The sequence below is a fragment of the Citrus clementina genome, unplaced genomic scaffold (genome assembly GCF_000493195.1).
Source record: "Citrus clementina cultivar Clemenules unplaced genomic scaffold, Citrus_clementina_v1.0 scaffold_5, whole genome shotgun sequence".
NCBI lineage: Eukaryota > Viridiplantae > Streptophyta > Magnoliopsida > Sapindales > Rutaceae > Citrus > Citrus x clementina.
In genome coordinates this window covers 41,031,993-41,048,457 of record NW_006262201.1, presented here as the reverse complement: position 1 = coordinate 41,048,457, position 16,465 = coordinate 41,031,993, and the positions used below count along the sequence as shown (strand labels likewise).

At 33.3% G+C, this 16,465-nt stretch overlaps 2 protein-coding genes across 3 annotated transcripts; one reads left to right on the top strand and one right to left on the bottom strand.

Annotated features, from left to right (window-relative positions):
- Nucleotides 1–8,473: 8,473 nt before the first annotated feature.
- On the top strand, nucleotides 8,474–12,471 carry LOC18042683. 2 transcript variants are annotated; one of them, XM_006434925.2, is made up of 7 exons: nucleotides 8,474–8,808; nucleotides 8,885–8,992; nucleotides 9,072–9,202; nucleotides 9,404–9,504; nucleotides 9,663–9,722; nucleotides 11,297–11,418; nucleotides 12,384–12,471. In XM_006434925.2, exons 1-6 carry the CDS (start codon nucleotides 8,565–8,567, stop codon nucleotides 11,379–11,381), a joined length of 729 nt encoding a protein of 242 aa, XP_006434988.1. In that variant the 5' UTR covers nucleotides 8,474–8,564; the 3' UTR covers nucleotides 11,382–11,418; nucleotides 12,384–12,471. The 2 variants fall into 2 exon arrangements, with proteins under 2 accessions (XP_006434988.1, XP_024040347.1); XM_024184579.1 differs by having other exon boundaries at nucleotides 11,297–11,355; nucleotides 12,384–12,413.
- Nucleotides 11,451–14,420, bottom strand: LOC18042418 (putative S-adenosyl-L-methionine-dependent methyltransferase MMAR_2791). The gene is made up of 2 exons (XM_006434924.2): nucleotides 13,422–14,420; nucleotides 11,451–13,004 (listed from the first exon to the last, which is right to left on the bottom strand). The coding sequence occupies exons 1-2, from the start codon at nucleotides 14,032–14,034 to the stop codon at nucleotides 12,376–12,378; spliced, it is 1,242 nt and encodes a 413-aa protein (XP_006434987.1). The 5' UTR covers nucleotides 14,035–14,420; the 3' UTR covers nucleotides 11,451–12,375.
- Nucleotides 14,421–16,465: the final 2,045 nt, after the last annotated feature.

The following is a 16,465-nucleotide window of genomic DNA, read 5'->3' as shown; positions in this document are numbered from 1 at the left end:
AAGATTGAAGGTTTGAGATCCATACGCCTTTTTGCCACGCAGGATTTTATTTTATTTTTTGTCTTCCTGAGAGAGAGATTTGTGCTTGGTAATAAGAGTTAGTTAATTTTATTATTTATTTAAAAAGTGACATCAATATTTAAAATTTTAAAAAATATTTTAATTAAATTTTTTTAAATAAAAATTAATTCATCCTCTTTAAATTTAGTGAGTTAATTTCTTCTTTTTCAATTTGAATCAAAGTTTTTTTTCTGATCTGATTATGTTTTGAGCAAACCAATTAATTACTAATTGGTTGTTAATAAATAAAAAAATTTTAAAAAAATCTTACCCATACACTACCATTAAAAAACACATGACAGAAGATCTTTAAAGTATCAATATAACTCAAATCAAGAGAGGATCTTGCTCCCTTTAATTTATATTTTATTATTTTTCATTAAAAAAGAGAAAAAATATTTTAATTACTATTAATTTTTTCTTTAAAAAAATATTTATTTAATTAAAAAATATTAATTTATTTCTATTTGAAGAGTTTTTTTAGATAATATCATATTTTTTTCTCTTTTATTTACCACATAACTAAGTAAATATGTATTTAAAGAGTAAAATTTATATAGACTCTGTGAGATGCTCTAATAAATCATTTCTCTCTCCATTTTGTCGTTTTCTAAAGCTTCGAATTTTCTTTCTTTCTTTTTTTCCCCTAAAGACTGATTGCTTTAGACATATCTGACAATTTAACTCCCAATTTATGTTTGATGAACCAATTTCAAAATTGATTAGAAATCTGATTATCAAAAAATCAGTTTTTTAATTGATTCTTAAAAACAATTCAAGTTCAACGTAGCTTTTGTCTAATAAATTATTATTTGAGAATCTAATTTTGTAATGTAAAATACCACAATTACCAGCCATGATAATACATAATTTCAACAATACCCTTACAAAAATTAAATAAACATAAGATTTTCAAAGTTTATTTATTAAATAAAAATAAAATACGACAGTTGTTTACTGTTCTGTCACCAATGACTGCTGTAGCCGGCGACGGGAAAACCTCTGATACCGACACGACTAGTGTCATTCAATTCCATTGTTTGTGATCTATTTATTGGTAACAATTTTGATGGCTAAGGATGTTTGTCGGAGTCGCACGATCCACTTCAATTTTGGCGGCCGCCTTATTGCCACCATCACCTGGTGGCGGTGTGTGAGATGCACCGCAACCATTATTGAATATATGGGCTCTTGTAGATCAAGATATCGATGGCTGTACATCTCAAATCATTACCTGTTGACGGCGACGTCATAGATGCCGCCATCTTTACCAGATCTCTTATGTCGACAAATCCACCACCATTTTATAGATTAAAGAGTCGCCAACCGATTGGTACCTGATATGCTTCCATCGAAACAAAACCGTCGTCGCCGTCGCCGTCGCCGGCGATGTTCCCGGCATGGGAGTGGACACCAGCAACCTTTTTTTTTCATTTTCTTACGTTAGCTTTTTATTATTGACATAAACCATTATTTACGCATTAAAACAAATTATGTTTACGTTATTATACTTCTTCAAACAAAAATTATTAATATTTTGATAAAATTCAAACACTAATTATCAATTTAGTTATATCTAAAATGAAGTGAATATGTCCAAATTTGTTATTTTTACTGTTATTTTCATTTTCTAACTGTTGACAATTGATCACGCCGCAAAAAATTTAATGGTGGCCTTTGTGTTCATTTATTTTGTTTTCATTTATTTCATTTGAAAAATTTAAGTGTTGGAATTTTGTCCATGACTCATGGGTAAACCATACCCAACCCATAATGAAATAGTTTTCTATATAAAACTCACATCTAACTCATTTTCATGATTTACCCAATCCAAACCATTTAATTTGGTTTGGGTTTGGGTAAACCCATGGGTTGTGGGTTTATGCCCACCCCTAAGCTCGATCATCATCGCTAGTCGTTTGTGTAGCAGTAACAACAACAAACGTCACGCAAACACCTTTGTTGTAGGGATAGCAATAGGGCAGATATGGGTTGGATATATTCTGCTTCAAATTTAGATCCATAATAAAAATCAAGATTTGTATCTGTTTCAGATCCGTCATAAATCCATATTTTTCGCTCTATATCCATATCCAAACAAGAAATAAATATATATATCTGCTCTAAATCTGAAAAAAAATTAAAATCCAAATATACTCTAGATCCATCATGAATTCTAAAACTCAACAATAAAAAAGTAATAATTTTTTAGAATGAAAATTGAAGGCTAAAATGTTTTGATAACAAATAAATTATATAATTTATCTCAAAATATAATAAATATTGTAGTTTATACTTTTACACCAAAACAACAAATAAAAAATATAATAAAATATTCTTCAAAAGTAATTGCAGGAGTAATATCAATTTAATATTCTATTGTTTCCTTCATCATTCTAATATCCACACCCACTCACCCACCCTCATTCTTACAACATTAGATAATTACATATAAATAAAATATGATTTATATTCAATGTTTTATTATGGCAATATTTGACTAAATATATGAACAACTATATTCCTTAAAAATTATTTGGCCAATATAGTAAAATAAATTGCCAAGTTGTATTACTTGGCTTGCAATTTGAATGTTGCATGTACATACTTTGGGGCTGACTGACCTTTAAATTTATAAAACTAACCTTTAAGTTTAAGAGTTTAAATGCATGATAAATACCATTAATATGCTATAAATAAAATTTATTATCATTATAATTCTACAATTGGTATGAGACTTTTAAAATAAAATTAAATTAAAAGATGGGTGGGTGGATATGGATATGGATTTAGGTATTATGATAGATCTATACCTACTCCAGATCCGTCTTAAATCCATACATCAATATCCAAATCCGATCCAAATTCATTTTAAACCGACTCAAATCCGATCCGATTGGATTTGGATCACCTGGATCTTAGATCAAATCTAATCCATTGCCATCCCTACTTCGTTGTCTCTGCAAAAAACTCATACATCATCGCTTATAGAGCAACAACTGGTCATTGGTTGGCTAGCACGTCGTCGTCGTTTGGGCAACAACTGCAGGTTTCATGCATTGGCACCAGCAACCAATTAAATAATAATAATACAATAATTAACAACATTAATTTTGATTCTTATTATTTTTAGTTTTAGTATTATTTTTATTCTTATTATTGTTAACATTATAATATATACAAATAATTTCAGGAACAACAATTAACAATGAATAGTTTAGTAATTTGTAATGGTCTATTCCAATTTTAAGATTAAGTAAACACATCAATGCGAATGCAATTTATTGTGATTTCGATTCATACAGTTCAAGTAAACAACTTATAATGATTCCAATTCCTTATTTCGATTCCAACTTATTTTAATCTAATTTATTCCGATTACTTATTAATAAATACACTATAAATTACCAAATATGTATAGCAGATTATTTGAAAAGTGATAATATTATGTCAATTTACACCTTATCAATTTTTTTTTATTCTGTTTACAAAACTAGACTTTAGATAAAGATGGATTGAGAAAATTTGAGATTCACAATGGTCAACCATACTGGATTCCTTAAGTGATTTCTTAATAAAATTTGGCCTAACTTTATGCGGGAGGAATAAAAAATCTGAATAGGACATAATTTATTTTTTAACTTATAAAGTTACTTATTATCTCATTATACTATCCAATGAATAAATGCAACCACACTTTAGATATTAATAATTGAGTATAATAGTTACTATATTTGAAAAAATAAGTTGAGATATAAATTTTGTAAGTCTAAACTTTATAATTTATCATTTTTAAATAAAGTTATAGACCATGAAATAAGACTATATGATGAAATAATATTACTTAATGGATAAAAATATTGCGATGTTCATTTGGAGATGTGGGGTGCATTGTTACTTATTTTTTAAGAAAAAGCACCACTAATTATAATTACCAATTTATTATAAGTGTTAACAACTTAAAAATGAACTAATTATTAATTAGGTGTTAGCCCGTCTGTTTTTCATTAGGTATGGCAAGAAATTCGAGCTTTTATATATATTTGTAGAGAATAATTTCTTCTTTTTTTTTCAAAATATTTTATTTTTAGTATTTGAAGCCAAATATGGAGCACAAGTACGAAATATCTCAACTAGACCATTGCAAAACTTATTATTTTAACGTGTATCACATGTCAGTCGTAAAGAATGTTTGAGAAAAGGCAAATGCTAAGTTACAATAATTGTAACATACATTCTTCATGTGAACCACACAAATTGTGGGTCCTACAATTTTGTGTGGTTCACATGAGGGATGTATGTTACAATTATTGTAACTTAGAGGCTCCCGAAAGAAAATTATCTTAAGATTTTCTGAAATAGAGAATGCATAAACGCTGGACGGATCCATCAGTGATTAGTTATTTAAAACGTGTGTCATCAATGCGCGCGCGTGACTACCGACAAATTACAGGTGATATTGTTTTTTCAAAAACTACATTAATTAAAAAATATGATACTTGGTGGTGGTTTCTGCGATATCACCTGTAATTATATCTATACCACGTTTCTGCGCGCGCGCACACACACACACACACACACACACACACACACACACACACACACACACACACACACATATATATATATATATATATATATATATATATTTATTTATTTATTTATTTATCAATGCAATTAATAAAAGAGTGAAAATATAAATTCTATTTCAAAAGACTTTTTAAATAAAAATAAGTTAATATTATTTTAATAAATTTTTTATCTCCACTAAATTCAACTACCCTTTATTTTTTCTTAACAAATTTAATTACCCTCTATTTTATCACTCCAACAACCTTAATTACTTTGCATTTCCCCCCTCCAACAATTTAAATAAACCTTTATTTTTCTAAAAGTATTTTTAACTCTTTATAAATTAGAGCATTGGTGATGAAGATGGCTCAACGAATAAAGATAAATTAGGAACTTGTGTTGAAAATATCAGATAATTCAAATTGATCCATTTGACGAAGTTAAGTGAAAAAAGGGGTAATTGTAAAATTTATGGTGAGATGTGTTATGAGTTTAATAATACTAGTAGGGTGAAAAAAGGCCGTTATAATAAACAAAAAAAAAACTGATTTTTATTTTTTTGCAATGAAAAATTAATAGTAATTATTAGCACTTCTTTCCAATAAAAACAATATAATGTTAATAAAGAAACTTACTAATAATTTTAAGGACAAAGAAGCATATCTTATTTGAATAATCTTAATTAGGGCACCTTCTGATTTTTTTTAAAAATTTGATATTGCTCTTAAAATAATAAGTAAAATATTTTACTTGAAGAGTCTTTTAGTGATGCTTTTAGTTTGTTAGTCAATGAGAAATTCTCCTTCGTGTAAATCTATCTTTTAGTCATTTTTCTATATTGTTGTCATATCATTGTTGTTTTTGAGTGTTCTTGGAGTAATATTATTTATTCATTCACTATTTAGTATATGTGTATCCATATTATTATAATTGGTTGGAGCATGCACGTAATAAAAAGTAAATAAAAAATGACCAGTGCTTTAGGAGCACCTAAAAATTTTTCCTTAAGGGTTACCAAATTTACAGATTCTGTTAGGCTCCAACAATCACGATCAATAAACATCTTTCCACCCTGAAAATTTGTCTAGATCAAAATCAAATCCAAAGAAAATATTAGAAGTAGAAGGAAAATGACATAATATATATGGCAGAGGTCACGACTTATGTGACTGAACGTACTATTAGTATCATTCGATGTAAGTATTTTTGTAGACAAAAGAATAAGAATATAATCCAGGGCATAAGTTCTAGTGGTATATCAGAGTTGTATGCCACGTATGAATGAGCCGAAACGATTCCATATTCCACTCTTTGATTCAATTCTTGTTACAACTACCTTCGAATAATGATGACGTCTCGTGGATTAATCAAAATTAAGCAAGGCATTGTTAAGCTTCAAGCTTAGTTTATATAGTAAGACTGTTAAAGTCATCCTTGGATCCCTCAGGACACGAGGCGGAACCTAGTTGGTAATAGCCCCTTTATATAAGAAAATTTGCATAATTTTCGGTTAGAGTTCAAATATTTAAAGTCTTCTTAATTTCTCTTATATAAGATGTGGCAGTTTCATAATAAAAGATTTTTTTTTTTATTGAAGAATAGTACGGTCCCCTCCAAATGGCGCGTTCTGGTCTGTCATAACAATTCTCATTAAATTATTTAAAATCTTTTAAATTTCTCTTATATGACATGTGGCAATTTCTCATTAGAAAATTTTTTTACTCAAGAATTGCGTGTCCCCCTCCAAAAGATGCATTATAGTTTATCTTGATATTTGGTATAAACGTCAGGTTCCTCCCAAGTTTTTGACAGCGGCACATCTTTTTTTTTTCCTTCAAGGACCATTGTTTTGTATGATAGCGGCCGGAGAGTGTTGGAATAAGCTTGATGCACAAGATAAGGTTCGTGAGTCCCTCTTCCTAAGTTAGTGATAATTTATTAGAAAATGATACGCACCCAATTTATTAGAAAATGATACGCACCCCCTGGGTTCCCGACTAAGGGTGCGTTTAGGATTGAGGTGCTGTAACTTTTAAGTTATAACTGTTGTGAAAAAAAAGCTGTAATTATGAAATAAAAGTTAATAATATATAGTAAATATAAATTTTAAATAATAATTTTGATAAAATTATTAAAGATATAATAAATTTTATATTATATAAGTGAAAAATCATATCAACATAACTTAAAAGCTACAACAGTTAGTGTTTATCAAACACTTTAGTGCTGTACCTTAAAAGTTATAGCTGCCCAACCTCAATTTCAAACGCACCCCAAGGGAGGTTGATTTTAGAAAATAGAAAAGCAGCTTCTAAATCATAAGGCATCCTAGGCATACTTTCAGCGTTCCTCATTTTGCTCTATTGCCTATGTAAATAAATTACGTGTTCGAATCAAATTCCTTCCATAGGGATCCTTCGTGGGTCATGGAGACCTCCTTAAAGTCTAAGGATTCTGCCTACCTAATGCTTCCATCATTTATCCTTCCCATCATTGACATGTGCCCTTTTATAGTTGACCTAAATTAACTATCAATAATATTCCCTAGTCTCCTTCAGTGAAAAATTAAGTGAAGAAGACTATTCTATGAAAGGACACATGTCGTCCTTCTATTTCCTGTCATTTAGTGTGGTGCTCGTAAATTGGCTGAATTGCCATTGCAGAAGTCTCAATCCAAACAACAAAATCGTAAAAATCCAAAACGAGTTTAGATAACGCATGTGCCGGAAAGTTTGCCGAGGGAGACAAACGCTGAACACGATGTTCATGAGCTGATTTATGCAACAATTATGGACCATTTGGCTCGGAAGGAGGCAGTGCTTTTAATTTTCCGATGGAATGCGGCCAGGCGGGGTAATTGTTGGCTTTCACGGCCGAGCTGGCAAATATATCAATGCATTTGGTATGTTCAGCCATCAGTCTTATTCTGTTTTTGCCAACAACAACAGTTAACCCGAAAGGTAAAACTAATGTATTAACAAATAAGGTTCAAAATATAATTAATTTGACGAGGTTTATTGGTGGGTGCGTATCATTTTTTACAATTATAATGTCTAAAGATGCGCACGTGGACCAGGGCCTTGGGGGTGGAGCTAAAGTTAAAACTTGGGATGATACGAAGGCTAATCAATAGCAAACCAGTCAAGCTGCGCCCACCAAGCAATGATAAATTTCTTGTCTGACATTGTTGCTGGTGAAGGAATTCAAGTAGACGCCAACGAACGATTTTTAAGCCGCAATGGGTTGGAACTTCTCCGACCTAACACACAATCGGAGCTAATTTATATGCTAAGTCAGTTGGCAGAACATGTCCGCGATTATACCCGGTTGATGAGACATTCCAGCACCCCTCAGCCATTTGGTGAAACTTGTGCGATTGCGCCTATGATAATTTGATTTCGCTATGTTAGTTACCTGCAGTCTCATCGTTTGGATGAGATTGTTCAATCTGTTGGGATTCTGGAAATGACTGCTGTTGGGCAATGGGCTTCAGGCCCGCCTTGTGCTCCCATACTTTGCGCAAGAAGTACGTTGCTCGCTGGGTGAAGAATAGCCGGTCAGGTCGTCCCTAGTGCCATACTGACTTGTCTATACAACTACGATTTTTAGATGTGTAATTTCTTTTTGTTTAATGTTTTAGGTTTTTTTTTAAATTTTTTTTTGAGATTCAATTAGAGACGATTTTGCATTTTTCCAATACGATTTTGTTTTTTTCTCTCAAAAAAAAATACGATTTTGTTTTTTTTTGTCTAAAAAAAAAATACGATTTTGTTTTTCCAAGGATTTCAAAATTTAAAAAAAAGTTTTACTAACAAATAAAATAAAATTACTGGTGAAGCGGGCCTATACTCGGCTTTCGACTTTGGGTTTCAGACTTTGGGTTTCGAGAGGTAAAAGGTCAAAGAAACTGAAAGTATCAGTCAAACTCAACCATGACAGCAGCTCCACCGCGTCTTAGCTCCTGCGCGCCTTCCACATTGTTCACCGCCTCATCAAACTTCCCTCCAAAATTACCAATTTCAAAACAAAATCTCTTGCCCAAACATCAAAACAATCAACAAAGCTATCGCATCGAATTTGAAATCTCTCGAAGAGACGCCTTTTTACTCTCATTTCTGACTCTCGCGCCTTCACTGGCTCTACCTGATCCAGCCAACGCTTTCTCCATCGGAATCTGTACGTGCCGTTTCCATTCGTTAAGCAAAGCTTCTTGCAATCGCAAAACCTAATTGCTTGTTTGTTGCTCACGCAGCTGGACCAAAGGACTGGCTCAAAGAACAAAAGAAGAAATCCTCCAAGTTTCTTTTAGCCCCAATCGATGCCTCTCGGCAAATCCTCAACTCTGCGTACCTCTTACTAAGTAAAATTATCACTCTCCTGCAGTTACTGAGTCTCTATTTTATTAATTTAATTGATTAATTTTAGTTAAGTTCTAGCAGTGGATAAACAATCCGATTATACAAACAAAGATTTAGAGGAGGTACAAAAGATGTTTAGATCTGCAGCTAGAGATTGCGTTCCACAAGAGAGGAACTCATTTGTTGCATTTCAAGCTAATACTGGCGTAGAGGTTTGCATTTTCTTTTTCTTTTTTGGTCTTTTAGTATTTGTATTTGTTTTGATAGTTTCGTTTTCCTTTAATTAGGGTTTCGTTATTGCTCAAGTGAAATAAATAGATGATTGATCAGATGTTAAGAGAAAAGAAATTGATTCATTCCATTTGATGTGAAGTTGGCTGTGTTTATATTGTTCAAATTCATGTAATTCGCAGGTTTGCACATTTCGTTTGATTGTGAAGAATGCCTCTTCATTGCTTGATAATAAGGATCCTGCAAAATTGCAAGCTGAAGCTATACTTGATGATCTTATAAGGTAGTTACTGATTTACATGGGTGTGCTACCAATAAAGTATATCTGCCTATGTGTAATATTTTGTTTTGGTTATATTCACTGGAAAATGGAGTATCTTTGCGCCAAGAATGCATCCTGTCTGTTCTTGTTTCTCCCACCTTAATGCTTCTTATTTACAGATCTTTTGCTTCTCTTAACGGGTTGGCTGGTGACACTGCTATCGAACTCTCTTCCAGAAGGTACGTCTAGCTCACTAGAATGTGGATGTGGGAAAACTTTTTATTTTTTTTTCCCCCCCGAAGAATCTTTACTCTTGTGTTAGAAATGTAGTGTTTGGTTCACATTCCACATCAGCCCTTATCTTACTTGATCATTCTTGGCAATGTTCGTAAGTATAATAGCTGTAAAACATTAGTCGCTTGACTTTGAAATATAAGGAAAGAGCCAGAGAACTTGCTTTCCACTGGCAGCATCTTTTTAACTAAAGTTTAAATAGCCATTTATCATATAGATAGAACTCTTGAAACTAAGGTGCTTGTGTGATGTAGAATTGTTTTTTGTACTTATGAATTAGGAGTCAAAGTTGGTGCTTGTGTGATGTAGAATCGTCTTTTGCACATATGAATTAGGAGTCAAAGTTGGGCATGTCTATTGACTATTGATAACATCGTATTCTGAAGCAGTTGGCGCATGCTGTGAGTACTGGCTGGGACAATTTTGCTGGCTTTCAGCTATGTTTATCCACACATGTTGCCATTAATTTTGTGGATGTATCTATAAGCTGGTTTCTATATGCAGTTTAAAATTCTTTGCAAACTTGTGAATTTCCTAGATTATTACTCCTCAATTTAGGTGTGATGGTAGTCGTGCGTATTGAAGGCTAGGCTTAGGATTTATAGGTATCTAACCCAAAGGACTAGCTTATTGGGTGGAGGGACCTATTCTATTTATAAACCCAATTAAATCCTGTTTACTAGCCAATATGCGACATAACTCAACAATCCCCTCTTAGACGAAACTACTGGTAGACCCTTGTTCTTTTGTCTGACACACGTGAGTTATTCTGCCACCACATTTCGACTATTAGTGTCATGACCCAACCCAGACCTGTTAAGATATTGTCCGCTTTGGGCCTTAATAAGGCCCGCACGGATTTGTTCTTGGGGCGCCCATACACCCCAAAACGCGTCTTGCCAATTAAGGTGTGGATCACCCCTTATAAACCCAGCATCTCTCCCGTGCTTTGCCGATTTGGGATTCGCCTAGGGTGTTACATACACCCCCCCTTGGGGACTCAGCGTCCTCGCTGAGGTTTGCCCCACCATCGCTCAAGAGGACACGCGGAGCCGCTCTGATACCATAATATCATGACCCAACCCAGACCTGGCAAGATATTGTCCGCTTTGGGCCTTAACAAGGCCCGCACGGATTTGTTCTTGGGGCGCCCATACACCCCAAAACGCGTCTTGCCAATTAAGGTGTGGATCACCCCTTATAAACCCAGCATCTCTCCCGTGCTTTGCCGATGTGGGATTCGCCTAGGGTGTTACAATTAGGGTTTGGCTCTGATACCACTTATTTGAGACCTTGGCCTAGAATTTCTAGGTATCCAACCCAAGAGGCTAATCTATTTGGTGGAGGGACCTATCATGCTTATGAACGCAATTAACTCTTCTTTACTAGCAAATGTAAGATGCAACTCAATATTGCGCTTATTCAGTTTTTATCTACATTCTTTCTCTTAATTAACCTACTTCAATTATCTTTTCGTTGTCTTAATATTTTTCTAACAATTATTCAATCTTTACTGCAGGGAAAAGTTGGCTGATGCACTAATGGACACCATATCTTCCCTTAACAAATTTGAGCAGGGTATAAAAGACTGCCTTGAAGTATGAACATTCTGGTTTCCTCTTGCAATTTGAACATTCTGGTGTATGTTCTGCTTTTAAGGTTTTGTAGATGCTTTATTTTTTTATTTTTTTATGGAGTTGGAAAATAGAAGATACTGGAATTGTTGAAAATGTCTATTTCAACATGACGTCTTCTGGGTCTGCATCTGGTTATTTTCTGTATTATCTGTATTATAGTATTATTCTGGAAATGAAGATGGTTTACTTTTGCTCAAAGAGAAAAAAGGGAATATGTTCCACATTTAAGTTTTCCAATTTGTCTCTTGTGCATTCAATGATATTAGCAGGTAAACCTCCTAAGAACTATGCTGTAAGTTAATGATTTTGTATCATTTTATAATATGTTTATGTTTCCCAAAATGTTCGGGTGTATTTTGTGATTTTTATTTTTGTTTCACCTGAATTCTGAATGGCCATGAGGAACGGAGATTTTTAGAACTATGATTCCCGCCATCTGAAAATCTAGCTATGGTCTTGACTCTTACTATATGCAGTGGACAAAAACCTTGTGTTATCTGATTTTTTGACTGAGCATTGCCCTTTCTGGTTTCAAAGTTTTAATTCAATGGTTTGGTGAGTGGGTTTTACCCTTCTCTTCAGCTGCTTCCTGTTACATCAGTTTGCAAAATTTAGTTTCATACCTGAAAATCATAAGAGTATTTTAATGAACCCCCAATAGGTAAGGAACTTAAACTGGGGAATTTTTATGAAATCTTTTACTGGGAAGATAAAAGTATGGTTTATCCCTAGCATGTGGCTTAAGATAAAAGAGTAAACAACATTAGATGTATGCATATTGTTCATGTCTATGACCTGTTATAAATCATCACTCACTGCTCAGATTATGTGTTGCAATTTGGTTATTTGTGTGAGTTTTGATGTTTTCTGTCCCTGGGACAAATTTGCAAACAATAGATACTACATCTATCTTGTAACTGGAAGCTGAGGCCTAGGTTTCTACAATATAACAGATGGCTATCTATGCAGTTGTTTGATTCGGTGAACCAGAAGCCTGCACCAAATACAGTCGACGGCATGGTGTTCCATCATCTGGGTGGGTTTGCACGGACCTGGGTAAGCTCCGGAGCTTGTTGAACAGATTTAATGGATCATTCATGAGCCCAAAATGAGCATCTGGATCACCAATCTGTGAAAGCCTAACATTAGAAAATCCTAGGGTTGGCAGGAGACGATCTGGCCAATCACTTGAGAAATGGAAGATGGAACTGGATAGTGTGGTTGATGGTTGGTTCATGAAATCTGCTAAAAGAACTGTGTGAACAAGGTTGCACTTGTCAGCTATGAGCTTCAGCACTTGCATGGCGTGGATGTCCAAAAGATAGTAGATGATACCTTCTAGAACCCACACTGTGTTCTTCTCTGGCTTATACCCTGATAGCTGAAGCTTTTCAAGCCAATCATTCTCTCTAATGTCTGCTGCCACTGTGGTTAGGGATTTTGCTGTCATCCTTGGATGCTGCTGTTCATCTCCGAACTCCATTGCTGTTTGTATGAGAGCGGTTTTCACTTGCAAGACTTGTGAAAAATCTACTTCGAAGACATCACTTTCCTTCAAGCAGTTTAAACGGTATGCTCTTGTGTCCATTCCTACAGATAAAAGACTCGCTAAGCTTTTGATAATTGTAAATGCTACTGAATTTATTATTTACTATAATTATGAGTTTTCTATTCCTGAATTGCAGAGACTGATTTTCTTTTTTGGAAGACGCCATGAATCTGTGATGCATTGATGCAAGCTATCTACCCAAAATTTGTTATTAACAGTCTCTTACCACAGCTGTTTCTTACAAATGGTAGTAACTGAAAGATTAGATGTTTGCATGTTTCCATGAATTAGATTGGATTATATCTATTTTGTGGTGTGGGTCCATCGTTATTCATTCAGTTGATAATACGAAAGCTTAGGGACCTCACAGACTCTAGTTTGAGCTGCATTACTGATAACAGTGTGTAATAAATAATATGATCAAACATATCAAGAACCGGGGAGGAATGACCGCTAACCTGCACCAAGGAGTACAACCTGGGCTTCTCTGCTATTAAAAGAATTAAGAGCAGCTTCAATTTGTGAGTCAAACCAGAGGGTTCGAATGGCAAGAATTACCCCTGAAATTTCTCGAGCATTGTTGAGACGGTCTTTCTTTATCTTCTCATGAACGTTTCTTAGATACGTCTCCCCTGCAAGCAAGTCTGCAAGGGGGTCATGGATTACATGCTTCCACATGGCTCTCCCTGCTGCAGTTTGGCATGCTGTCCGTTGAAGGTAATCCCATTGAGCATCAATTGTTGCATGCAGATTTCGAACTGTGTCAGTAAGTAACAATTGTGAAAGCTTTAGCTCCTGCCATTGTGGGCTTTCCGGCAATCCATTTTCTTGGTCCGACATTTGTGAGAGAACGGAGAAATTTGAAGAGTAATGGAAGGTAGTAAGAAGATAATGCATGAGATATATAATATAGGAAGGGTTTATGTTTATGCAGGTAGAGGGAATTGTCTGTAGTTGGGATAAGGAAAGAGAGCCACACATAACCAACGTTTGAGAAAATCCTTCAATCGTATCGTGCTTCACTGCCTTGATGAAAAGGCATGTAACAAAATAGTCCACGAGTGCCACCATTTCATATGTCCCAAACTTCGTTTTCTAACATGTCCAATCCATCATGAATTGCGTAAAAAGGGCAACAAATGAATGGTTCAAAAGAGTTAAGACTCTTTATCGTAAGTGGGTGGCTCCCGTAGTAGCAAAATGTAACCAAGCCGAACCATTCTATGCTGAGGTACGTACTTGTCTTTTGGTTGCTCATGCCAAGTGTGACTTCAATCCACCCGAAATTGCCAATTGTGCAAGTACAAGGCTGGCGATGTAACATGTAAGTTTGTTTTGACAGATCAAGGTGGCTATCGGGTGGCTATGGCCTATGTGGGCTTCTTCTTCTTTTTTCTTTTTTTTTTCTTTCTTTTTCTCCCTTTCTCTCTTTCAAAGTCCTCTTTATTGGTCATCAGCAGGAATAGGATTCGCAGATTCGGCTTATTCCTAATTTTTTTTTCCCTTAAATGCAAATAATAATTTTGGTTGTGGTTTTCTTGAAAATTTTAAAAGCTAAAATTTTTTATGGAGTTTTATTTAGAGATTAGCACACAGCGGTCTGTGACACGTGGAATGAAACTAATACGGATGTATATCATCTTGTCTGTGTTTGCATCATTCATTTATTATATTAACCACGTTGTGTTTTACTTTTTATTCGCTGTCTTGCCTACCCATTTGTATTACAATTAGCTCTCCAAGTGATCGTGTCGTCTTAACCTGTGAACTGACTTTGAAATCTTTTACAAGAGAGTTGCGATTTTTTGACAAATTTAAGAAGTATACGGTTATTTTTATAAATAGGGAGATTTTTTATTTTCTCCAAATTAAAATTAATATATACTATTTATTTTTTTATTATTTTTATAATAGCCAATAATCTTTATGTCACTGTAATTTTATAATATAATTTTATTATTAAATACACTTGTATTCATATTTATTATTAATTAAATAAATTATAAAAATTTAATTACTAAAAATAAGATATATAGGTTTCAATGTGCATAAAAAATTAATAATAATATTTTTTTTATACTTTTTATTATTTTAAACATCTTTTCTTATAATAAATATATAGATATATTTTATATTTTCAAGATAGAATGTCATTTGAATGACCGTGATATATATTAATTTTAGTAGGGAGGAAATAATAATCTCCTTTATAAATATATTAAAATTCAAAAAATTTAAAACTAAACTTTCTTTTTCATTCATTCTTTGATTATGTACTATTTTTATTATCTAAGAAAATTTATTCTCAATAACATCGTAAAGGATGAAATTCGTGTTAAGCACATGGGCGAGTTAAACAAATGGTTGAAATTCGTATAAATCAATCGTTTACGTGAACGAAACATGATGTGTTTTGTTCATTGTTGTACTCTGACGGCCTGATTTGGAGCTCCAAGTCGTATAATTGTATCAAATATTTAAAATTATCTTTTATAACAGATTAATAAATTTGGATGACAGAGACTCAGAGCCACGCAATTGTTATAGAATTAAGGATTCCCTAAGTTAGATGCATTAGCCTAGAATTAAATGTTCCAGAAAAAACAATCTTCATGCTGTTACACAGCTCCGTACACCATCTATTCCTCATTGGGTAATTTTTAAAAGTCTCCCTTGAGATTTGGGCTTGTTGTGAGTAAATGGCGAAAATTTATTTATTTATAAAATATCCCCTACCGTCAGTTAACTTTAACATTGACCGTTAGTTAACTATGCAAAGATAATATTACCCTTAACAATAATTTATAGACGGAAATAACTAAAAAAAATTAAAATTATTGATTATTTTATCCTCTTTAAATTATTGATATTTTCTTAAAATTCCTACAAGAAAGATAAAATTAAAAATTTTAAAAATCATCTTTAAATTATTGATATTTTTTTAAAGTTTCTATAAAAAAGATAAAATTAAAAACTTGAAAATGAAATAGTTATAATCTTTACCTATGATATTGTAAATCTTTAAAATTGACAAGGATAAAATTGTCAAAAAATAGGATTTGTGCTTTTCGCGCCAACAATTTAAAATTTTTTTTTAGTTATTTTTGTCTACAAATTATTATTAAGGGTAATATTATCTTTACACAGTCAAATAACGGTCAATATTAAAATTAACTGACGATAAGAAATTTTTTATAAATAAATAAATTCTCACATCTACTTACAACAAAAGGGAGATTTTTAAAAATTACCCACTCCTCATTTTCCATCTCTGAGTGTCCAGTGAATGGCCCCGGGGCCTGGCCAGCTCAGAGTACATTATTAGGGTAGGTATCTGAGTATGACTGCTAGCCACTCGAAGTCTGAACCTTCATTGCAGAAAGAAGATCACTCACACACGACATGTAACAAACACTTGGTGAATAATAGTTACCCAAAAAATCTTTTTTAATTTTTTTTCAAAACTTTTTTGTTTTGTTCAGACACAAGTCGGGGATCCTCC

Coding starts and splice junctions, on each gene's coding strand:
- LOC18042683 (XM_006434925.2), top strand. CDS start 8,565: ATGACAGCAGCTCCACCGCGTCTTAGCTCCTGCGCGCCTTCCACATTG. Junction 8,809..8,884: donor CGCTTTCTCCATCGGAATCT/GTACGTGCCGTT, acceptor TTGCTCACGCAG/CTGGACCAAAGGACTGGCTC. Junction 9,505..9,662: donor ATACTTGATGATCTTATAAG/GTAGTTACTGAT, acceptor TCTTATTTACAG/ATCTTTTGCTTCTCTTAACG.
- LOC18042418 (XM_006434924.2), bottom strand. CDS start 14,034: ATGGTGGCACTCGTGGACTATTTTGTTACATGCCTTTTCATCAAGGCA. Junction 13,005..13,421: donor GGTTGTACTCCTTGGTGCAG/GTTAGCGGTCAT, acceptor TTTTATCTGTAG/GAATGGACACAAGAGCATAC.